The 25,528-nt window shown below is 40.8% G+C and overlaps 1 protein-coding gene across 8 annotated transcripts in view; it reads left to right on the forward strand.

Annotated features, from left to right (window-relative positions):
- The window catches only part of daam2 (dishevelled associated activator of morphogenesis 2), a 91,289-nt gene that overhangs the window by 44,248 nt on the left and 21,513 nt on the right, over nt 1-25,528 (forward strand). For 6 of the 8 annotated variants that reach the window (XM_067479090.1, XM_067479083.1, XM_067479088.1 and 3 more), the window contains exons 4-13: nt 6,911-6,985; nt 10,739-10,833; nt 20,334-20,667; nt 21,087-21,197; nt 21,975-22,078; nt 22,276-22,342; nt 22,502-22,619; nt 22,700-22,838; nt 24,974-25,003; nt 25,433-25,491. In XM_067479090.1, coding sequence (XP_067335191.1) covers nt 6,911-6,985; nt 10,739-10,833; nt 20,334-20,667; nt 21,087-21,197; nt 21,975-22,078; nt 22,276-22,342; nt 22,502-22,619; nt 22,700-22,838; nt 24,974-25,003; nt 25,433-25,491 — 1,132 coding nt within the window. The remainder of the gene's footprint in view (nt 1-6,910; nt 6,986-10,738; nt 10,834-20,333; nt 20,668-21,086; nt 21,198-21,974; nt 22,079-22,275; nt 22,343-22,501; nt 22,620-22,699; nt 22,839-24,973; nt 25,004-25,432; nt 25,492-25,528) is intronic. The other 2 variants (XM_067479087.1, XM_067479089.1) reach the window with 1 other exon arrangement.

A 25,528-nucleotide genomic window follows, 5' to 3' on the forward strand; every position in this document is an offset into this window, starting at 1 on the left:
GTTAATTATAAATGATTCAAATACGGTTTAGCCACAACACTAAAACTGCCTGACAAATATTGTGTATGTCCCCTCTTGTGCTGCCGAAACAGCTTTGACCGCTTAAGACTCCATGACACCCCTGAAGGGTTCCTCTGGGTTCTCACACCGAGACATCAGCAACATGACAAAGTCCTGTAAGTTGCGAGGTGGGCCACGGACCAGACTTGTTTTTTTTCAGCACATCCCCAAGATGCTTGATTGGATTGACATCTGGGCAATGTTGGAAACCACAGCAATACAAACCATTTTTGCACTGTGGCAGGCTGCATTAACCTGGTGACAGAGGCAACTGTCATAGGTTGGACTCTGGTCTCACAAGTTCCATCCACATGATATATAGTAAAAGAAAACCTGATTGATCCGACAAGGCCACCTTTCTTAATTGTCCAGTTCTAATTATCATAATGTAGTTGCCATTGAAGGTGCTTTTTGTTGTGGACGGGGGTAAACGTGGGTGCTCTGACCAGTCTGCAGCTAAAGAGCAGAAACAGAATTACATTTTCAGCAGTTTGTGTTATGACAGCTCTTTGTGGACCAGGTTACCTTTCGCTCCCTACAGTGGTTTGGGTGCCCATAACCCAGTGTCTGGTTTACCCCTTGTCCTTCCCTGGACCACTTTTATTGACATATTTTATTTTAATCATGCAACCTGTCGGCAGTTTCAAGGTTGTGTCATCGTGTTGGGATTAAAAGGAAAAGAATGTGTTCATCATTTCCACAAAATTCCCTTAATTTCTTTTCAGTAATGTACTTTAAAAAGTAGTTTCTTTGTCAGACACTTCTCTTATATTGTCTGGGTAAAACCAGGAATAGCAGCAGAAAATTGTCTGTGTTAAGACTAACAAGAAAACTGTCATTTTGTCAACGGCTTCAGACATTACATAAGCCATCTGCATCTGCATCTCTGATCTCAGCATCCCAGTCAGCCATAGCCAGGGATGGTGTGTGTGTTTGTGTGTGTTTGAGAAAGAGCTGGTAAGCGTGAGAATGAAATGACAGTTGTATACATGTTTAGTACACAGTTGATAGAAAGATGACACAAGTTCTACAAGTGCGTTGTTAATGAGGGCAGTTTCTGTGTATTTGTTTTTACAACACTGCCTTGTGTCCGGTAGCCCCCAGGTAGAAAACATGATGGAACTTTTAATTAATAGCTCCTCATTGTAGTGAATGGAGGGAGCCAAACAGCATTTCCCGATCCCAGTTAATAGTGTTGTGTACACACACACACACACACACACACACACACACACACACACACACACACACACACACACACACACACACACACACTTCAGCCCACTGTCCTACAGTATGGACCTTTATCATGTCAAAACACTGAAAAAACTAGCACAGCACTGATCCATAACCTATTCTCCTGATGTCCTTGTGCTCCCACATATTTCCCCTGTAAAGTGGCAGCAGTTCAGTGTGTCCTCAATTGTTAGCCCCATGTGCCTCGTCACTGTCACTGAAACTAATGTGATGCCAGGCTGCTTGGGCAAAAATGTAAATTTGTGTAATATTTCCAACCTGTAAGAGACAGCAAGTGCACTCTTTCCATTTGCAATATTGTGTCCTGCAGAGAGCTTGTCTCTTTTGGAATGTCAGACAATCCCCCATGTTTTACAGACAGACAGCTGGAACAGAGAATGTGAACGTATTGACTGCTAATGAATCGCAGTGACTGCAACAGAGTCAATGTATTACGATCTGCAGTACTTTTAGGTACTTTAGGTCGTCACACAGTACAATCAGGTAGCATGATCCTGTAACCCTAACCCTGTAGAAGATAGGACCCCCTACAGTCTACGATTACATTAAACAAATTAGAAACCCACACAACTGTTGCAGTTTCTTTGTGATGCTTGGAACTACATATTGCACCTGCTATGTGTATAAAGCAGAATCAGTGCTTTTTTTTAAAGGCAAAGGGTGGTCACACTAATTATTATTATTATTATTATTATTATTATTATTATTATTAATAACAACAACAACAACAATAATAATAATAATAATAATAATAATAATAATAATAATAATAAAATATCTTCTGTTTATGGAAATTTTTAGAATGTCCATTGATAAATAAGCCCATTGAAGGGATTATTCTTTACTTGTAGAGCTTAAAACAGCTGCACATGAGTCACAGGAATACATATCAGATGGCTAATAAAAACAAAATTACACACACACACAAAAATATGTTCGGAATAATATCAGTAGTAGTAGTAGTAGTAGTAGTAGTAGTAGTAGTAGTAGTAGTAGTAGTAGTAGTAGTAGTAGTAGTAGTAGTAGTAGTAGTAGTAGTAGTAGTAGTAGTAGTAGTAGTAGTAGTAGTAGTGATACTAATATTAACCAAAAGGCTTGATAATAACATTAGCAATAATAAAAAGCATTCAAAACATGTCAAATGTAAATAATAATGATAATGATGATACACACAAAAAACTACTACCACTTAATAATAATAATAATAATAATAATAATAATAATAATAATAATAATAATAATAATATTGATAATAATAACTAATCAATTACTACTGCTAATAATAATGGATATCAATAAGAATAATGGCATTTATTCAAAAAATAGAATTAAAAAAATAGGATCATGACTAGTCTAATTTTTGGCTGTTTGTGGTGTGTGTGTGTGTGTGTGTGTGAAGATGTGCGTGGTACACATATACAGTTGATACACACTTGATAGAGGAACTGGGCCCAGTCTGCCAAAGCCCAGAGAATAAAGAACATGAAAGTCAAAGTTTGCTGTTGTCATATTATTTGTGCAATATGACCACATCCATGTTTTTACCTTCCACGTATACTCTAAATCACTAAAAGTATCACAGATAGTCCATTCTACAAACCATGCAAACCCACCATTGCATTTGTAATGGTTTAATAACTGTGCTTAACGGTTCACTGAGGATTTCTAACAGCTACTGCTCCTAAACCCTTGACATGAAATGTGCATCAGGTTCTTACCATCTGTGAGCTCAATCATCAGTGTCAGTGAAACCTTTGAGGCAGCTTGTTGCATGACAGCAGGGGAGCTGCAATATGTAATTTCATCTTCTCTTTAACAGGTGCCCCTGCAAATGCAATCACCTCCCACCCCAAAAACACAGTGCAAGCTTGTTAAACTCAGGTATTTCGGTCTTTAGAGAAACAGTATATCCCTCAACAGATGGTTGTAACAAGTGAAACACCTTACAGAAATCTACCTGGATTGTAAATAATAGTAATGTCACAAGGCATGAAGTATGCACATTGTAGTAAAAGTGTGTAATTGATGTAATGGAATGAAGACTGAAGCACACAACTGGAATGTTTTCACCCAGAAGCTCAAGAGCACCAAGCACAAGCTCTATTCACTTTTCATTTGTAACAGGCTCCACTCTATGGAGTCTGGCTTCTTATCACATGATGTTAACAGCAGTCATCAACTGTGATTAACTCTCAGAATAGTTTGATAAAGTGAGAAACACACACACAAACAGACACACACACACACACACACACACACACACACACACTGACCATCACCTCATTTCTTAGAAATCCTATTAAAAGGGCTGATATTTACCAAGGATATGCACGGTAATCATTTTTTAAACATTTCTCAAAACAAAATGATAATTGCAGTGCTTTTACTTGGGTTCGTAAAACTGGCAGAGTAAATGTTACATTGGGCTCCACGTGTTTTTAAGGGTGTGTACATGTGGCTGTAATTTGACTGAAGGATCAGTGAGAAGCAGTTAGGTGGTTAATCTTATCAGGATCTGCCTGGAATTGCTTCCTGAGTGTCTCAGCACTACAGTTTAAAGTGACCTTTTATTGTTTTTGCTTTAGACAAGGTCCATTGTGGCACCATGCACTGCAGATCAGAAACAGTGGTCATTACAAAGGCTAAAAGAGTTCTCATTGACTACCCCGAAAATGTGTGCAGAAGATAATTGAATGTACGTGATCAACAAATCAATAGAGTTGCTGTCACTGTGTATGTGAAGATGATAAGAGGACCATCAATTCAGGCTGATCCAGGACTGGAGTTTGTCTGGCTCAGTCAACAGACTGGATAATTTTTTGCACAGTGGCTGTGTGGAGCCACTGTGCAAATATTGAAGCAATCTTCATTTTAGGGATGAAGGGACTGAGTGGAATGAAATATTGATATTCCATATAAATAGGATTCCTGTAGCTGGAATGCCCTTGTAGAAAATACAGTCTTTTTAAAATATTTGGCTGTCCGTGATTAGTGAGATATTATTCACATTTACTTGTTTGAGAGATGCTTTTATCCAAAAATTCAGTTCCAGATGAGGGTGCCAGAGGGAGAAGATTTATTTTATTTAATTTTTTATAAATTCATAACAAATGCCACCAGAGTTCTATTATCAGTTTTTTGAATATTAGGAGTAAGGCTGCTGAACATAGAGAGCTTGAATGCTCGTTCCACCATTATTAGACCACTGAGCTAAAGAGCATGGCTGGGATCTTCTACTGCGGGATCGTAGATCGTAGACCTGGATGAGGGAGTTCAGGTAAGAAGGTGCTGTTGAGTTGACCAGCCTGTAGGTCAGAGTCAGAGCTTTGAGTCAGATGTGGGGAGCCACTGGAGGCCAGTTTCGAGATCTGAAGAGAGTTTTGCTTGTGTGTGTGTTTGTTGCTTTGTTAATACTGATACTAAGATGGAAGATAACACTGATACTGTGTTGTATGGAAAGTCTGCCTAGGAAGACCAGAACTTCTGTCTGGCACAGATTGTTTCTCTCTCTCATCCAAGCAGAGATGCCAGAGAGACAGGCAGAAGAAGTGTGTGATGAGACAGTGGAGTCATCTGGTGGAAAGGACAGGAAGAGCTGTGTGACAGATTTACTGCCATTGAATATTTTGTTTGTTCTATTCAATTCAATTCCTCTTTATTTATATAGCACTAATTCACAACAAAGTCATCTCAAGGCACTTTACAGAATAAAGTCAAGACTATAAAGATGTATAGAGAGAACCCAACAATTCCCCCTGGAGCAAGTGCTAGGCAACAGTGGAGAGGAAAAACTCCTTTTAACGTAAGAAACCTCCAGCAGATCCAGGCTCAGGGTGGACGGCCATCTGCCTCGACCGGTTGGGGTGAGTGGAAAGTGGAGAGAGAAAAGAACAGAGCAACAAAAAGCAACAACAAAACATCGGGCAGATTGGTAGGACCAGTAGCTGCACACTGGAAGACACACAGCTTCAAAGCCGGGGACACCTGGAGAAAGGGACAGACAGAAGGAGACAGAGAAGGACAAAGACAACTACGGGAGAAAACACACAGAGTTAATGTCATACAGTGGGGACAACTGCGGCGTGAGAAGAAAGGAGAGAGGGTCAAGAGGAGGAAAGGAGCTCAGTGCATCGGGGGGTGGGTCCCCCAGCAGTCTAAGCCTATAGCAGCATAACTATAACTAACTATATGCTTTATTAAAGAGGAAGGTTTTAAGCCTGGACTTAAAAGTAGAGTTAAGATTCTGGATCTAGTTAACTCAGCTTTTACAGCTTTATGTAGGAAAGGGATGTGTATTATAGTATTAGCACCGAATTAAATCTGTCATGCATGACTCTGCTTTCCCATTTTCTTAACTTTACTTCTAATGTTTGAATTATGACTATATTGTTGACATGTGGAGATTTAAAATGCACTTGACAATAACATTACTTTATCTCTCATTTTAACAAAAAGTTTCCAATTTTGCACAAATGCACACAATAACGTTCCAGCTCTTATACTCTTATACACACAGTAAAAGAACAACAATATTCCAGCAGTGCTCAAAGTCCAGGCTAACTAGGAGCAGATGTGAACGAGGAACACGGCCTCTGTATTCCCCTGTGCCTTGGTTGCTCATGGCATCATGCTTCCTTGGATTGGCCAGGACAAATTGATCTCAGACAGAGCTGTTTGAAAACTATTATAGAGTGCACTTTGTTCCTCGAGGCAGTTTTTTCACCCTCCTTCACTTTCTCCATGTAATAAAAGCAAAGACAAGTGAATAGTCTGAGATGATGTGACCTAGTTATTATGTACTGGCCTGCCTGATCCACTTAGATACTGTATGAAGGTCCAGAGATGGAAAGTGGAGTTGAAGCTGAATGAAAGAAGCATCTCCTAAACACTAATTCCCAGGTTTGCAGTGCTCAATTCAAACCACAAATATGCTGAATACAATACACAGAATTATATTCCTAGCACATAACTAACCAAATATATTGCTTAAATGTACAGTTTGTTCTGAGGGGGGGACACGAGCTGAAAGACCGTTAGTTCAACGCGAGGCAACATTGTATAAAATGGAAAGGTTTGGGCAATTGGAAACCAAGAATGTCGGTCCATTACATTTACTGTAGAGAGTTTTTTGCTCTAGAAACTGTTAGGATTCCACTATACTTTGTAGGAATCAATGCTGGGGTCGAATGTTTCGAAATGGGTTTACTGTTGTGTTTATTAATAGCTGTTTGTCCCAGCTACAAAACCAATTGAGCGTTTATTAGGCGGGTTTATAAATGATGTCAAAGCTACAGGAGCTTCTATCTACAGTAGCTACATTCATTAGAAACAGAAAGGGTTTAATAAAATGACAACTTTAAAACCAATATACTCTATGACCAGTGTAAAAGATATTAACTGCTCCAACAGCTTCTGCATTAAAATGGCCGATCAGATGTCACATGATTGGTTAAAGCAAAATAAGTGCCACTAACTTCCGACTGCTTCTAATGGGAGAGAAACAAGCAGACTTGAATGTGTTTTGGAAACTTTGGACTGTAACATTTTTAATGTGATACTGTCAGTAAGTGTGTGTCTTTGTGTCCATGAACAGGAGCAAGAGGACCCCAACAAGCTGGCCACCAGCTGGCCAGACTACTATATCGACCGCATCAACTCTATGGCTGCTGTAAGTCCAACTCACTGTCTCACAGTTACACAATATTTGACTCATTTCAGGCCTCTGTGACTGTTTGCTCAGTCATTCTTTCTTAAGCTTCTCTCTTGGCTCACTTTTTTTTTAACATTCCCCTGCTGACTGCTTGTTATATTCGCATGACCACATTCCTTGCTGTGACCCCGACATTCTCACACACACACACACACACTGTGATGACAAACAGGCCATTTAGACACAATAAAAAATAACAGCATGATACTGTCATTACCATGATCTCAGTGTTTTTTTACAGTTACCTCTGTTAGGTTAATTAGATTATTTGGTTGGAATTTTGAGCCACTGACCCATTTGTGCCAATGACCCCTGACCCTGATTCCTTCTGTGGACGACAATGTGGCTCCAAAGTATTTGGTGATTGTGAAATATGGCATTTTAAGAGGGGCTCTTCAAAGATGACACGTAGGCAGGAAATGTAGAGACAAACAAGTTGTTAGTGGAGACAATCTTGCAATTCTTGCCAGAGCCTCTCATGTCAGTAATGGACGTTCAGCATTCAGTTAGTTCCATTAATAAAAGTCTTTCCAGGCCATGGATCAGATAAACCATTCAAACATGACTTACACAGACCAGCATTAACATATGAGCCAAAAAGCAGTGACGTTTATTGCTATTTTCTTGTTTCTTCTGGCAGACATGCTTGTCTAGTAACAGCCAGTGTTGAAGGTTGCTATTTTTACAGCTGTTTGTTTTACTGGCACCACTCAGGGGACAAGAACGGTGCACCACTAAGCTACCTGAAATCAGTTGTACAACAAAGTCTTTTTTTTTTTTCTTCTTTTACACACACACACACACACACACACACACACACACACACACACACACTCACACTCTTACTAGGCAGATCGACTGAAGGTTTTTATAGATCATTTGCATATTGTGTCCTGTGTAGTACGGTGTTTCAATTTTTTTTTTTTTTCTCTTTTGGCGACCTGAGCGAATTGATTTGTAAATGTGAGCGGCAAATGCTTGTTCACTTAATCTGCATCTCAACACTTACCTTTTATTCAGTGGTTCAGGTGTGACTCAGGTCTGCTATATAACCTTTGAAAACGTCAAAATGATATTCACACACAAATAAGTGTAACATTTTTAGCATTTTATTCAATGTAATTGCACTAATACTGGGGAAAACATTTAATTATCCTAATAAAGATATATTTTGTCACGACTGTCGAAAGATTAAGCTCTAGGAGAATAACGTGTCGAGAGAGAGACTTTTCTGTCTTGATTCAAGTTCTCCGACTTAAGCAGAATCTCAATTTTTCACCACTTCTCTGACCATTTTTCTCCCCTTCCTCAGTCCTTTTTTAGTATCAGTCGTCCCTTTATCTCCACACTGCTCCAGACAGCATCTTGACACAAGAGCTTGGATGTGCTCTGCTCGTCCATGACTTCATGTCTTGGCTCTTGGGCAAGCTCACCAGGGATGGCCCCTCAACAGTAGCTGAGTTATTGGATGAGCTCATTTTTGCTTTGCTGCCTAAAGAGATTACTGTACAAGCACTATGTTGATGTTCATTCATTCATAAAACCACGCCGGGCTGGTCATTGAACACCGAGCGAAAACTCAAACGCCCTTGTGACTGACAAAAGTTTCTGCAGCCCTGCTGTGTGTGAGCTGGTGTGTTTAGTTTAAGAGCTCCCACCTGGATAGTGCCAGAAAGAGGCGCTTTGGATAAAAGTGCTATATATTCACCAGACAGACAGATAGATGGACAGAGAGTCAGTGACAGGGATCCAACACAAAGAGAAGGGGAACAAACACACTGAACACAGCTGTTGTGCAGCATCTAAACAACAAAGTAATACTCATATTGGTATTACACAATGCAAAACCAATTAAAATGTGTGGGGAAATATTAGTTCTCAATTTTGCGTTCATTGTTAGTCATTGTGAGTAATATTGGAGGTTTAAAATGCTCAGAAATGAATGCACCATTTTTACAGTAGCTCCTTACACAACGAGAAATGATTTTTGGGCCATTGTGAGTCAGATGATCACTATGGTTGTCACTGTCCTGTGGTTCTTCACTGCCCAGCCCCAGTCCTGGAGGCAGGGTTGGAACTAAACAAGAACTTAACAACATGACCTTGGACAAATATGCAGATTTTATTGCAAACCAAATAAAAGAAATTTCCTGATTTACGTACCAAATTTAGAACCAAGTCCAGTTTTTCTGAGAGGAACCCTGGTTAAAACATACATAGACCATCACTATCCCTCAGCATACTCTATCTAGAAAGAGAACAGCTTTCCATTGCCATTCTTGGCTGTTCAAATCAAACTATAGTTCTTGTGGCTGTGGGTCATAATTAAAAAAAAAAAATCTATGGAAAACTGATAAAGAAAATGTCCACAAACTGTAGCTACGCATGTGCTGGGCCTCTGTCTGACTGTATGTCGCTGTTTGAGTTCAGTTGCATTAAACAAATGCTTTTTTTTTTTTAATTGACACACATGTTCTAAATTAAGGTTTTGATGAGCTGCACTCATCACTTACTCCGTTAAGGACGCACTGACGATTTAGTTTGAAGACAAAGTTCTGGCTCTGGGGGGCACTTCCCATAATAAGGATTTAGGAAAGGACCTTCTGCTGGTTTACAATCTGGCTATAATAACAACCTTATGCGCATCTTGGCCATCAGTTCGAACAACTTTACAAAAAGCAGATGTAGGAAGGAGCCACTTGGCTTTACTCATCGACACTGGCTCACTGCATGACCAGATCATTACTCTCCTCAACATTTGTTGTGCCCAGCTTCCCATTTACTATGAACATATTCGTTTAGAGAAACAGGAGCATGAGCTTTTACTTGTTGGCACAGGGTCCCTGAACCATCTGGACTTGACGCTAAGTCAACGCGATGGATGTTTTGTCTGCACTCTTTCTAGATTACCCAATCTCGCACACAGAATAGAGCGAGCTGTTGTTAGGTAGTCAAACATGGGTGGCTTTAGTATGTGGTTGCTGTTTGTCCAAGAAAATCCATTTTTACTGAGTAATATTTGCACCCAAATTGACCCTGTATATGTTTGGCGAGGCTTTAATGATTGGAAAAAAGGATCATATCTAAGCAACTATATTTTCAAGTAAATTAATGGGAAGCCACTGTGACCAGCTTACTCCACTGCACAAACATTCATTGTTTGAAGCTTAGCACTTGGCAGTGTGCTGGCATGGAAAAAGCCTGGAGAGGCTAAACAGAAGCGCTGTGGCCCTGACTAATGGGAGCACAGCAGCTCTTTGATGTAGCTTCGGGAAGCCTTTAAGTGATGCAGAAATGCATTAACACTACCGCTGGTCTAAGTGTTTTTTATTTTATTTTATTTTTTTGCCCTATTTGTTGCAGGCCTGATTGGAGCTAATTGTCTGCATGACTTATTTTGGCATGTTGTGTAACTTCAAACAGTTCTTTAAAAGCAAGATGACAGTGAAGGGGAAAATACTGATGATCTGTTTGATTTGTGATGCCTGAAACATCGGTCTCATAATTAGGCTCTGATTATATGTGCTGCGAGGACTAATTGAAATACATCCATATACTTGTAAAGACAAATTAGAATTAACACTCTTCTGTTGACCAAGTAGAAATACTAAAAAGCCAAAAATACAGAATCTGTGGAAACTCATAGTGTGTGTGTCTGATGACACCAACAATAATGCCAACTTCCAGTAAATGACATCTCCATTTCTGCAGATGCAGACCTTGTTCGCCTTTGATGAAGAGGAAATGGAAATGAGGAACAAGGTGGTGGAGGATCTAAAGACAGCACTTCGGACTCAGCCTATGAGGTGAGTAAATCATCACCTTTTGCTCTGATGCGGACAATCCAGAGCCCTGTATTGCTCAATTCTTTTCATGCATTCCTACAATTTGACACGTTGAGCTAATGCAACTTATACTCGACCCAGTTAATAATGTAACGCGCTACAGGAAAGATTTACTTTCCATATCTGTCTCTTGTCATGACACTAGGGGCTTATTTAATTACTTTCCAATAAAATCGGACCAATTAAAGATATTTTTAGATCTGCAATGCCAAGTTTCTCTTCCCTGGACACAGTCATCGGCAGCTGTTGGGCCTCACTCATCAATGCAAAGAAACATTCAAGGATGTTGGACAGCCTGCTTAAACAGTACAAAACTGCCTCCCTTTCCCCATCAGCTGCGCCTTTGGAGCTGTCCAGCACCCTGTGCCATTTGTATGATGCAGTGGTCTGGTCCAAAGTGGACTTGTTGAGTATTCTCAAGGGAAGCTATAAAGTGACAGATTTAATGAGCAGAGTGACAAAAACTCTGGGAAGTCTTAGTCTGGGTCATGTCTGGATAGAGCGTGTGTGTGTGTTTCTGCTAAATGAAGCTTAGCAGCTTGTAGTGTCGAGGCACAAGGCAGGAAGTTTGTAGAAGATTTGCTGCTTCTGACTTTTCCGGCTAAAATTCTTAACTGTCCAGTGGCTTTATTATTGACGCACTTTTTGTCGGTGATTTAACTTTAATCGGATATGATTTCCATTAAATTCAAGACGCTTTAAAGGGCCATAAACCTTTAAATGATATTTAGAAATTTGCAGGTGCATGGCACCATGGTACTGTGCCCCGTACTTACGCCCAAATATGGTTCATTTTACCAGTGCAGGGGCCAACTCCACTCCTTTTGAGCCACAGTCCTGCTTGTTTTCTGATTACCTACATCAGATTACATAGATCAGGTCTGTTCAAAATTATAAGGTGGAAGATAGGGGTTATGCAGACATAATTAAAAAAAAAAACATGAAGTTCTTTGGCTGATGAGAACCTGAGTTGGCCAACACTGGACTAGTAAAATAACTTTGATCTGTCCAGATCCTTTAAGCACCATGGGAGCGCAGGCCAGCAGAGGTGAGATGTGAATATGACCTTGGACTAGAGTCCTGGACCGGGTTAAAATATTAAATCACAGGTGCGGGCACAGGTAAAAATTTACTAACTGTGGATGGGCAGCTGGTCAGAGAAAAATGACAACAAAAAAGACTGGCAAGAGAAGAAAACTGTTTTTTAACATCTGAACTAGTAGACATCTAAAATGTATCCCAAAGTGAAAATGCAGCTGTCTGACAGCAAATGAAAGTTCAGATACATGGACAGATGTGTAAATCATGCTAACCTACAGGTATGGGTCAGGTTGCAGGCCGTATAATCACAGGTTGCATCCGATCTGATTCAGAGATAACTACAAGTACTGTGACAGGTAGGTTCTGGTACTGAGCTGTGTAATTGCAGGATTGCAATACTGGACCTGTGCAGAACTCTGCCTTAGCCTGTGGAGAAGATTCAGGTTGAATGCATTGTGGTGTTGATGTCAAAGAGCACCAAATGTTTTGAATAAATTAATGATGTAAGATAATGTTAGAAATATTAACCAGCACAATAAAAACCGAACCATTTGTTCCAGAAACCACATTAACATACCTTTAAATGAGGGGAAAAACCTGGGGATACACTCATTAAATCAGATTTACAACCCAATCCTGCTCAGACACGTCTCTCACCCGTTCCAGATGGAGAGATATAAATGTGGCACTATCTGGAGCAATGAAAATTGACTGTTTCAGACCTTTAGTCAGGAAATAAAAACCCAAACTTAGACCACCATGCACCACACCAGATGAGCAGTAATTACCTGCTGTTGCAGTAAAGTGTGCAATATGCAGTGAACAAAAGAGCAAAGTTCAATCAGAAATTCAAAAATGTAGTACTCAGTAGAGGTGACTCAGTGACTGGGACTTGCAGGAATAATCTGAAAGAGCTCTATCATTATTTTCATAGTAATCCTTCTCCTCTGGTATGTGCTGAAACCGCTATATTAATAATTAAATTACTGTATATAATTTTGGAAAGTTCCACCGTAAATAGTTCAGTTGTTTTTCTTTTTTGTTTGTATGTTTTTTGTTTTTTGTTTTTTTTGGCTGGTAAAAGTCTTTAGGTTGAACTTCTGCTTTTCCCTCTCACCTTTTTACCCCTCGTATTACATTCAAGTGCTGTTCATTTACCTCATCAAAGGCGACTGTATTGATCAGCGATATTCAGCATTGCACCTGCACCAATGTTGTTCAGAGTGACTTATTGCTCATTATCGTGCAGATGTTTTAAAGTACTGTAGCAGTGATGTGGTTAGCAGGTGCGCCCCACAGAGAATGGGTGTCGAGGGAAAGCCTGAGCCCAGTCTGTTGCCAAGTCTCTTTGTGACAGGAGGCAAAAAGATGGCATTGTCCGTTAATGTCTAGGGGGCATCAAAGCATCTCGCCTAAGCATCCCTTTATGTGTTACTTGTGTGTGCCTTTGTGTGTATGTGCAGTGTCTTTATGGCAGCATTTTGTGAGGCATGGCGGTGTCTGACTGTATTCAGCTTTGATTTGTGCCTGCCTTTGTATGGCTGCCTCAAATGGTCCCCCTCCCTCCCTGCCTCCCACCCTCCCTCCCTGTGGCATCTCAGAAAGGCAGCTGTGTCTGGTTTTGAAGAGGTGCCCTTGTGCCCGTCAGTCTGTTCTGCAGGGCCACAAGACCCAAACACATGGTGGGCATGCAGGGTGCCAGGCAGGGCAAACAAGAGCCTTGTCAACAAGCCGCCCACTGTCACTTTCACTCAAACTGTCAGCTGATTAGAACCCTCTGAGATGATAAGGTGACATGTTTTGGTCATGTATTCCTTACCATTTTACTGTGTATGCAGTTAGATTCAGCAACATCCCTATGTCATCAAAACAATTTCACACTGTACTGACATCCAACCTTTTTGGGTTTGTGATCCTCATAACACTTACAGTAACTGTTTGAGTGTAGTGTTCAGAGAGATGAGGAGTTCAACCAAAGGGAGACTACGTTAATGCTTTGTAGAGGTCTAAAGAAGTAAAATTACCCTCGTTTCCACTAAGGCAAAGGCAGAAATTGGAAAAAAAAATGAAATTGTACCATTGGGTGTCCTTTCAAAATACCGTCTTCACAAATTTACTTCTAGTACAGTAAGTAAAGCAAACAGGTTGACAACAAGGTTCGTGCAACACACACATGCCACTGTGGCGCAGGAAGGTAGAGCGGTTGTCCACCAGTCTCACAGTTGTTGGTTCAATCCCCGGCTCCTCCGGTCACATGTCGAAGTGTCCTTGAGCAAGACACTGAACCCCAACTTAGTTGCTCCCGGTGAGTGTTGGCCAGCTGCATAGCAGCTCCCCCACCGGTGTATATGTGTGTGTGATTGTGAGTGTGAATGGGTGAATAAGAAGCAGTGTAAAGCGCTTTGAATGCCAATAGGTAGAAAAGCGCGATATAAGTGCAGAACATTTACCATTTACATTCAGTCATGTGACCACCATTGAGCATAGACAGCAGTCAGGTTGATTCTTGCTGCGATTGATGCTCTGCTTTATTCACCATTTACCAGAAGTTGGTTTTATTAACTAGAATTCTCAAACAAAATTAAAACCCCCATTGTCTTATTTCTAACATAAATACGATTTGTTTAAACAGTTTTTTTTTTTTTCACTCAGAATTGCAGCTAATCTTACGTTCTCTGCCAGCAGTTATTGCTTTGTTTACCAGCTGTCAAATGGAGCTTGACCCATCATGCTGGGGTTGTGTTTCTACTCAAAGGGGGCCGAATGTTAACTCAAGTGGACGTGCGAGGGCCAGTATGCAAACATAAACTGCTACAGCCAGCTGTGTGTCGTCAAATCGCATCTACAGATTTTGTTTTCCATTTCTCTTTAGCGTCTAGTTAATACACAGTTAAGTGATCTTACATAAGCACTGTTTACCTGTTGAGTCATCGGCACTGATGTTCGCGTGCTGTGCTGATGAGCGTGCTGCCCCTACATTCTTGGATCCAAGAGATCATGCCCTTCAATCACTGCTACTGCAAGATGACAGGAAATCGAGCCTTTCCTGGAGGTTACTGAGGCCATGCTGGCCCAGAATGCACTGTGGTCCCCAGCTCATGTCAGTGGAGCATCACAATGCGTCCCAGGACAGCTCACATAGACACTGTTTCTGCAAACCTCTTCCAGCAAGAATATTGACTTGAGTCGACTGCAGCCATTTCCCTTGCTCTTGTGTCAATAACCTTTTGGACGCTTCGCTACCACCACATGCAAATATTATCCTTGAGAACATTTTTTCTGCCGAATCTCTCAAAGGTTCCACTTAACAGAGAGTGAACTTTAGAACCGTTTTGACACATTACCAGATACATTAGTTGGAGAGCGTATCACACCTTAACAGGGTCTTTGAAAGTTGCTTGTTTTGCTTCTGTCAGATTCCTGATTTTTCACCACTTGGTACTTAACACTTAAGGGAAAGATGGAGGGAAATGAAGGCCAGGTGGGTAGAGACAGGCTGGATTAGAGAGACTCCGTCTGCTGAGGGAGGTTTGTGTTGGAATGGCAATAAAGGTGGAGAGAAGCATTGGATTTTGCTTTGTCCATATTTTAATCCCTGTTAGGTCTGGTATGTAGCTACATAAATCCTCTTTTGTCATGTTTAGATCCACATAAACACACAAACTACAGATTTACAAGGAGGTTAAATGTTTTTGTTTAGTTTTGTTGAAGTAAAACAACAGGTGCTATGGAGTTACTGTAGTTTTAGAGTAATGGTAAATATTGAAGCGTTGAAGATATTTACAGTAAAGTGGTCCTGTCCTTGAATCTGTATATAAATTGGACCGAAAAGATCTTAATAGTCTATTTATGAGGCACTAAGGAGAAAATCCGTATTAGACTTATACATAAACTCAGTTATCAACAACAATAAGTTGAATGTTGAAGAATATTTTTTTCTTTGTTGGGGTATTTGTACTTTGTAAAGCTACAATATGCAACTTAACCTAGTGCTAGAGCTTTGATAGCACCTCTCCACGTTACGATAGGTTTAGAAGCATATTTCTATCAAACAGGTATTCAGTGCATTGTCAAGCATGTACTACAGTATTTAGCACTTTACTTTTCTCCAGTATTGAGCCTGTGTACCTCCGTCACCTCTGGTTGTGAGTTATTTAGGCAGCAGGTCTTGATCAACAAGACCAATAAGACAATATGTCTAGTTCTGTTGCAGCGACTCTTGTTTTTAACTGTTCACCGGAGTAATGGCAGTGTGTGTATGTATGTGTTAGTTTCTGGCTTCATCAAATGTCATGGAAGCCAAGATGGACACATGGCCCACTTGAAACTACTTCACACACACATCCAGTTGCTCCCTGTGGATTTAATAGTAAACCCGTACTCAATAAGAAGTATTCTCTCCCTGCCATCTCTAAACATCACAGATGTGCACTGTGGCTGGGGTTTTTATTGTGATCCCGATATTTGTGTGTCAGTTGAATGTGTGTTACCCTTTATGCAGCACTTAGTTTTCCACAGTTATACACAGAGCCTTACATGAAGTAAACCTTTTTTTTTGATTGGGAACTGTGGTCACATAGTACTTGTTCTTTTCCAAACGTTACAGATCCATCGATGAACTTGTTTTCATCTCCACCTCCTTTTTATAGCACTGTAGAATAAGACGTGCGTGTCCCCGCCCTGTACCTGAGGGTGGGTCAGTAGGTGTTTGAAGATGCTAAAAGGCAACTTCACTGATTTACAACTCGCATTCTGTTGTTCTAACTGGGGGAGATCTATATCGATCAGTGTTAAAATACACCTCTGCTGCTTGCTGAAAAATCCCTCCAGACGCCATCACCTGGAAGAGTTTTTCAGTTCTAATTTCATATGCTTGCTCTTGCGACGAAGGTTGTAGTGATGGTTGACCTTCAGATGACATCCTGTAAATGAAACATTTCTCTGCTTTAGCTAGAAGTAGAGAAGTGTTTTAAGACAGGGAAGCTAAAGTTTATTCCCTTAAATACTTAAAGCAGAACCATAGGAAGCAATAAAAAATTAAATAAAAAAAACAGTGAAATTGCCCTTTAAGTGGGATTAAATGAAGGACAGACAAGAGACAGCGAGCATATGATCTCTTAAGTTTGTGCATGTGTATGTGTTGAGGATGGTGTCTGGGCTTTGAGGTAACACTGAACTCCTGACAGACGGTCTGCCAAACACGGGTCATCCACAGTTCAAAAAGGCAGAATGTTTTGCTATTGTAGCTGAAACCACACACATGAAAAAAAAAATCCATTTTGTTTCAGCGCATTGCTGAGTTTAAATGTGAGCATCTGGATTAGTTTTCCACACTGTCCTGCTCCTTTTAGAACACTGTCTGCCTTTGGTCGAGGGGTTTTACGATCTTTACGTGAATAAAAATCACACGCTCCTCCGTGTTTTTTTTGTTTTGTTTTTTCTTATAGACAACTCACTCCCAACATTGCTAATCATTTTAATGATGTAAAAAAAAGTCTCTCCATTCAGATTTCAGTCTGCTGCTACTCTAACATTAAGCTCAACTGCAGTCATTTTTTGTCCACTGTCACTTTTGTTTAGTCTTATCCCATTCCAAGTTATACTCCTCACTTCTTTCTTTTGTCTGTCTGAAGAAGCTAAAGTGTGTGTGTGTGTGTGTGTGTGTGTGTGTGTGTGTGTGTGTGTGTGTGTGTGTGTGGTTTGCTCGGCCTCAATTGTTCAGCTCTGCCTTTGCTCATATCGTATGCAGCCGTTGTCAAGCACTCGCTGTCTTGAACACAACTCCAGTGGGTTTTCAAGTATGCAGCGGTTGTTCCAAAAAAATAGAGGGGGGCCTGCACGCTACTCTGCTGAGCGTGAATGTCAATGGATAGAAGAAGACAAGAGGAGACTCCAAAGTCAGAGGAGATGGGATCCATTGACTCAAGTGCTCACTGGAGAGAAAACGAAAGCAGCGGGAGAAAGACAGACAATAGTTACATGTCAGCTTACTAGGCTTTGTTAACAGTGCGGAGGATTAGTCACTGTTGAATGTCCTTTATGGAGCCATGTGTGGATATTTTTGTGATTATTATCATTTCCATATATGCATCCATCTTTCCACTTCCTCTGTGTAAGCACATGCACGCGTGTCGGGGTTATGTTGCATGGGGTGCATTCAGGCATGTGTGTATATGTTTCTGGCAAGCTGTCGGCAAACCCAGCAGAGCAAAGCCTTGAATCTTATCCACCCTTTTTGAACCCAGACTCCAACAACAACATCTCTCACCCTCGACTTTCCATACATTAATCACAAGAATGTTCAGCTTAATTTCTTTGGCCCTTGCAATTCACGGACAGGCGTGTGGCTATTCTTGGCTTCTCCACTGGCCAAAACGTTTGCCACTCACATCAGATGAGTAACTATTAAGTTGGATCAGTCCTGCCTCACCCTAGTTCCAGTGTCTGTCATACATTTGAATTAAGTCATATTTATTATATATTTTATTTATTTCTCACCACCTTGGCGTTGAGTGAATTCTGAGGCTGCAGCTAAAACAAGTAGCACATTGTCTACTTAAAGCACTTGTGTTTGACAGTGTGTATGATTATGATCCGTTGTCAGAGACACTTGTCTGTATGCATGTAGTGTGATGTCCTTGATTCCATCCAGGCACTGCTGGATGAGATGAGAGGATTATATTTGTCTCTGTCTTCTAGAGTTTTACTAGTCATGCCAGGTAAAGCATGTGCGTGCTTATTTATGCATGTACATTTGATGGAAAGCTGGGATTAATCCTGTGTATAAGATAATAACTAGATGATTTACATATTTTTGCATTCTTTTTTCTGTTTTCGTGCATGTCTGAGCCAAGAAAACAGTGGGAGGAGGGATGGAACTTCTAACATCAAGACAATGTATTCATTACAATGGGTCGCAATAAATCTCAAGTCTCACACTGTGTCGCTCCTTTCCACACCATTCCTTTCCCTTTCCGACTCCATCCTTCTTTCCTCTTCCTCTGTTTTTTTTTTTTTTTTTTTTTCCCCATGTGCTGCCTTCTCTTCCTCTTACAAGCCTTCATTTGTTTGAGATAATTTATGAGGCCTATCAGGAATCTTAGTTAGTGGGAAGGTCATTTACAATACAGCCCACACTGTTTAGTGGATGTGACATCCCTCAGTGTTTACATGGCCTGTCTGTCATTCAAGAGGCCTGATTCTCTAGCAGACACTTTAATGAATCACTTCTTTCTAATTAGTTCAGCTGTTGAGGGTTGTCAGCAGGAACCAGGATAAACAGAGTTTAAATTTAAAGGGTAAAGATGCTATTTTTTTATTTTTTATTTTTTTTTGGGGGGGGGGGGGTTTGGTGGCATATTTTAGAGTTTGATCTAATTTGATTAATTTCTTTTAATTCAAGGACCAGGGGCAAATCTATGAGGGCCCCATGGGTGGCAGCTACCACCCTCCATTGCAGGGTTTTCCCCACCCAGCTGCCTCTCTCTGCCCTCCATTACCACCCCTATTATTCTATCCATTTTCTTAACCGATTATCCTGCTTAGGGTCGACGGCGGCGGATTCAAACTAGAAACCTTTTTATTTGTGAGGCCATGCTGCCTCTAAACCAAATATTGAAAATCAAAATAAGAAAACTGTCAAAAAGAAATCACTAAAACCAACAAGGAGAGAGAATAAGTCTGTAGCAGAACTATAAGAATCAAGTTTGAAAATTGGTGAATTTGTCCTTTGAGTGTAATAAATGAAGGAAGCAAGAGAGGCAGCGAGCACACGATCTCTTAAGTTTGTGCATGTGTATGTGTTGAGGATGGTGTCTGGGCTTTGATGTAACGGTGAACTCCTGACAGACGGTCTGCCAATCACGGGCCATCCACAGTTCAAAAAGGCAGAATGTTTTGCTATTGTAGTTGAAACCACAAATATTCCTTCATATTGAGTGCATTTCTTAATTTAAATGAGCATCTGGATTAGTTTTGTCCTGCTCCATTAGAACTGCCTGTGGTCAAGGGGTTTTAGGCTCTTTTCGCGAATGAAACAACACGATTCTCAATGGGCGTTTTTCAAGACGACTCACTCACAACATTGCTAATCATTTTAATGATGTAAAAAAGTGTCTTCATTGAATTTACAATATCTAACATTACCTTTTACCATCTTTGGGTGTGATTCAACATCCGGCTGTCTTTTTTTTTTTTTTTTTTTGTCCATCATTTTTGTTTTATCTCATCCAATTTCAAGTTATATTTCTCTGTTGTTTGCTGATACTATTGCCATATTGTCATGTATAACATTAACACAAAAATATTGCAAAATATCATGTTATAGTTTCAATCAAACTGCTCACTGTTTCTCTGTATTCTCCACGGAAAAGCTTTTTCTAATCTAAATCTTTTTTCATGTTCCTACTTGTCCACATCAGGTTTGTCACACGCTTCATTGAGCTGGATGGCCTCACCTGCCTCCTCAACTTCCTGCGCAGCATGGACTACGAGACGTCGGAGAGCCGCGTCCACACCTCTGTCATCGGCTGTATCAAGGCCCTGATGAACAATTCGCAGGGCCGCGCTCACGTTCTGGCCCACCCACAGAGCATCAACACCATCTCACAGAGCCTGCGGACCGAGAACATCAAGACCAAAGTGGCAGTCCTGGAGATTCTGGGGGCGGTGTGCCTGGTGCCCGATGGACACAAGAAGGTTCTCCAGGCCATGGCACACTACCAGAAATACGCTGCAGAGAGGACTCGCTTCCAGGTGAGGGAAACTAAAGTAAAACTGTAGCAGAGGTGCAAACGGCCATCATGTGTGATACCTGATGAGCCTTTTCTGTAGAGAGGCAAAAATAACTTTGAGAAGTTGGGGACTTGTGCTGCAGTGCCTCAGACCAGTGGCTCACACGGCCCACAGGGTGCGTACTAAATCATGCAACCTCGGGCCAACTTAATACCACAGGAACTGAGTGATTCAGACCTTTTAAAGCGTTTTAATGTTGGCTTGACTTATGATTAAGCTGCCAAAGTTCGTCAGGGCTAAAGTGTAGTACTGTGGAGGGCAAAAAGGCGTGAGGAGCGATACCTGGATAAATCAAAATGTCATTTTTTCACCAGCTTTGTTGCCCTCTTACAATCAGACAGACTTGCTGACGCACTCTTCCATCTGTCCTGACCTTCTAGACACTGCTAAATGAACTGGACAGGAGTACAGGCCGCTACAGAGACGAGGTCAACTTGAAGACAGCCATCATGTCTTTCATCAACGCTGTGCTCAATGCTGGAGCTGGGGAGGTCAGCACAAATGGCCACACGCCATAAAATAATACTTTGATATATGATTGTATGTTATTTTAGATTATTTAATGGTGAATTAAGTAATAGTTAAGGTCAGTATTTTTGAATGTGAAAATGAATGGGAACAACTTCAACAATTCAGTATTTTTTTACTATTACTCAAACATATTTGCATAAATTTGAAAGTTAAAGGATAATTTTAGTCATTTTCTAAATAAATCATAACACTAAATCTTCTCTATTTATGTTTGGCTAGTTGTCAGTCTACAGTCTGGATTTGCTCGTTCGTTGAGGACCTACATTGTTGTCCAAAAACTATTTTTGAGGACATACTTGGTGGTGGAGTTGCACTGGAGTGCATTATAAGAAGAAGTGGCTCTAAAGTTTTGGCCACCCTATTTAAAATGAACGAGGTGGCCAAAACTTTCGAAGCCCCTCTATGTTTAAGTGAAATTACAGAGACGCCAAAGAGCGTGGACAGTAAATACAAGAGTATTGGTTTTCAGAATGAAGACACAACATTAGGACATTAACAATATTCCCCAAAATCTGGACTATTCCTTACAGCGCAAAGGCTGATTTAAAATGGGAAGTTTGCTGATTGCAGTCCTACATTTAAACACTGTACATTTTATGCTGATCTTTTAAATCCACAAATGTTCAGTGCTGTCATCTCCCCTCTGTTTATTGGTTAAACGATTTCACATCCCATTATTGAGACTTGTGGACAGCATTTTTACTGTGTATCTTATTTGTTAACTCTTTTGTTTTCAGGACAACCTGGAGTTTCGGCTCCACCTAAGGTACGAGTTCCTGATGTTAGGCATCCAGCCAGTCATCGACAAGCTCCGGGAGCATGAAAATGCCACTCTGGATAGGTGAGAGTGAGACCTTAAAAAAAAAAAAAAAGAGCAAATCAGTGATCATCTTACACAGTCGGTAATTTGCAGTATACACCACAGGAAAAACAAATAAATGTTTGTTCTGTTGGAAACCTCAGGGTCTCCAGGTGCCTAAGTGGCAAAATGTCAGTTAAATGCTTTAATCTGAGCCTGTAATTTCGCTCTCTTTCCAGGCATTTGGACTTCTTTGAGATGGTGCGGAATGAGGATGACTCAGAACTGGCCAAAAGATTTGATATGGTCAGTAACCTACTATTAGCCTCAGTCAATCTTACTGTCAAATCTGTGTTCTACCAGGGACTGCGCCGCTTTGTCTGTGTAGCTCAATTTGTCAGACATTAGGCTGCCGATCGCCTGATTTGAAAGTCAATTCAGAAGTGCTTGTCTTTTTCTTAATAGACCCATGTAGATACTAAGAGTTGCGGAGCCATGTTTGAGCAGATCAAGAAGAAGCTGAGCCACACAGACTGCTATCCCCACCTCCTCTCCATTCTCCAACATTGCCTGCAGATGCCTTGTGAGTAGATAGATGCAGTTTTAGTGCTACACACTGCATTGGTAATGTCTCACGCTTTCTGCCTTTGACTCCACATATAGATAAGCGCGGTGGTGGCAGCCTGCAGCATTGGCAGCTCTTAGACAGAATCCTGCAGCAGATAGTCCTACAGGATGAGAAGGGAGAGGACCCCGACATTTCACCTCTCGACAACTTCAGTGTCAAAAACATCATTCGGATGTAAGTGGAATCTCATTCTCCTCAGTCAAAGCCGACACCACAGTACTCAGCGGGTTCATTGCAAGGTGTTGCCCAGTAAAACCTATTTCCCCTCCTGTTGCATTTACATTAGAGTTTGGGAACTCAGACTCCCCATGCTCAGCAGTGAGCAGAGCAGCAATACCGTCTCTGAGGAGCATGGGTTCCCCACCCGTGATTCACATGAACATGTATTATATGTTTATTCACCTGTTTACGCTACTGGCTGCTTGTGGATCTGGAGGTAGAGCAGAGAACCACTTCCACAACCCATATGGTCAATAGTTCAATCCCCAGCTCTTCCAGTTCGCATGATGAAGTTTTCTTGAGTAAAATGCTAAACTTTAAGTCCCTCGCTAATAAGTCACTTTAGATGAAAGCATTTGCCAAATGACTAAATGTAAATGTATTATTGCACTATAAGTGGTGGTACTGGCAAACATTATACTGTCATTCATAAAGTGCTCTTACAATAATTGCAGTGATTCCCTCGTGCTTTTTTTAACAGCTTCTTCTTATCATTAGACGCTGTGAACAGCCTCTCATTTCGACAAAAACCTTGTGGTTGGTGCATTCAATCAGGATCACATACAAGTGAGATCAAAGACAAGCCTGATATAAAATTTGGCCAGAAAGCAGCGAAGCGGTGGAATGTCACGAGTTATGCGTAAGGGAACCTTTACAGTAAATCAGTTTTATTACAATCACAGCTGTGATAAGACTTAGGTCAACACTCTTAGTATGTGTATTTTTCATTGTGAGCTATTGTGTCAGTGATAGGAGCTGACAATGTGATTTAAACAGGAAGGTGAGGTGAAGTGAAGGTGGCAGCAGGGGTTTGTGGGCAGAATTGGAGGATGCCACGCTCCAAGCGTGAATTGGCATGAAAGAGGAAACCGGAGATCAAAAGGAAATTGCTCTAATCACATTAAGCTGTGCAGGGTGGCCAAGTCAGCCATGCTTTGGTGCAGCGAAGCAGTCACTTGGATTCATGTAGAAGATAAGAGAGAGAGACCATTTGACCTTAGTGTCTCTGACACGCTGTCATGGTTTCACCTTCTCTTCCTCTCTCCTCATCGTTAATGCTATAAACCAAACTTCAGATCGTTGATTAATGTGTTTGGGCTCAGCCGTAAAAAGTTAAAATAACTGGGAGACAAAGTCATTCATCATCTGCAGTGACCATGACCACGATGACGTCTCTGACTAGTCGCATACAGTATGAATCCAACCCAAAATGAACGCTCCTGTACAAATCCCAGTTTTCCACAGCTGTGTAAAGGTTTTTATTTGACAAGGCAACTGTATGAGCCAACCAACGTTTCCTCTGTTTCTGTTTGTGTTGTGTATTGTAAGGTTAGTTAGGTTTAGACGTGTATGTATAAGTGCACTGATTATGTCATCAATGACATTAAGACTTTAAGTTTGTTTTACTAGATGTCTTAGAAACAATGTATTTAGAAAGTTTGTTAGAAGAGAAGCTGTTTGACTTAATCTTTGGAAACAACAGACACAGCTATAGGAGATACAAGGTACAGCTATCGGGGCTAAGAGCTGCAGCTGTTAGAGCTATTAGAGATTTAAGTTCAGCTTTTAGGGCTGACAGAAAGAACGGACTACAAGCTGGTCGGGAGCGCAACAAGGTCGAAGGTTTCTTACTTTGTTCTGTGCAATTGATTTGTGAAAGTGTTTGTGACGTTACTATTTGTACCGTGTACTGTAGAATTACTCAGTTATCAGCTAAGTTGAGAAACCTGGAATTAAGTTAATGTTTAGTGTTCGTCATGCAACTAAGTCTGGATTGGACAATGGCTGGATACAAGTGGGATCGCTTCTACAGCAACAATGAAACAGTTGTGTCCTGTCTTAATGAGTTGGATCAACGCAGTGTTGCTGGAGCTGTAATTAAAGCAGTGCTCACTTGTAATCTAGTTCACACAGTCACTTTCACGAACAGAAGCACTTAAATCTCATTAATGACCATTTGTAATTTAAATGGATTTCAAGCATTTAAGTGTGACTCAGTCAAGTTACTTTGTCCCTCAGCACTGTTCCTGTTCAGTAGTTCTTTATCTCATTCTCCCTCTGTTTGATTATACTCATGTTTTTTCTCTCAGCTTTAGCTGCAGCTGTCACCGATGCTCAAGGTTTCAACTTTTCAGTCTTTAGTCACCTGCAATAATTTCTCAAAACATTCCATTCAATAACTGATTATCAAAAACACTAATTTCTCACTATTATATTAAATTTTTATGTTGGAACATCCGTGTAATCCTGTTTAACCTCCTCCAGCCTCTATATGAACTAAGTGCCAGAATTTATAATTGAATATATTTGATTTCAGCTCAGCAGGGTTTATTTTTGCACTAATATTGTTAAATGCAGCTTCAAGATTGATCTGCATCAACCAAGTCAACACTGGTGATGAATCTGAATCCCTCTCAGTAATAAGGAGTTAAGATTTTCTGTGAATATCAGGGTTGACTTGGTTGCACGGCTGTTGGCATAGCACTTTTGCACTGCTGTGCCCTGTTCTTGTCTGTGTTGGTGCTTATTTTTGTTTCCTTGCATCCCAGGTTGGTCAATGAGAATGAGGTGAAACAGTGGCGAGAGCAGGCAGAGAAATTCCGGAAAGGTAAGACCTGCTTCACACAGTGCACTCTGCAGGCTCA

Source organism: Channa argus, chromosome 16 (assembly GCF_033026475.1).
Source record: "Channa argus isolate prfri chromosome 16, Channa argus male v1.0, whole genome shotgun sequence".
In the NCBI taxonomy this organism is placed as follows: domain Eukaryota; kingdom Metazoa; phylum Chordata; class Actinopteri; order Anabantiformes; family Channidae; genus Channa; species Channa argus.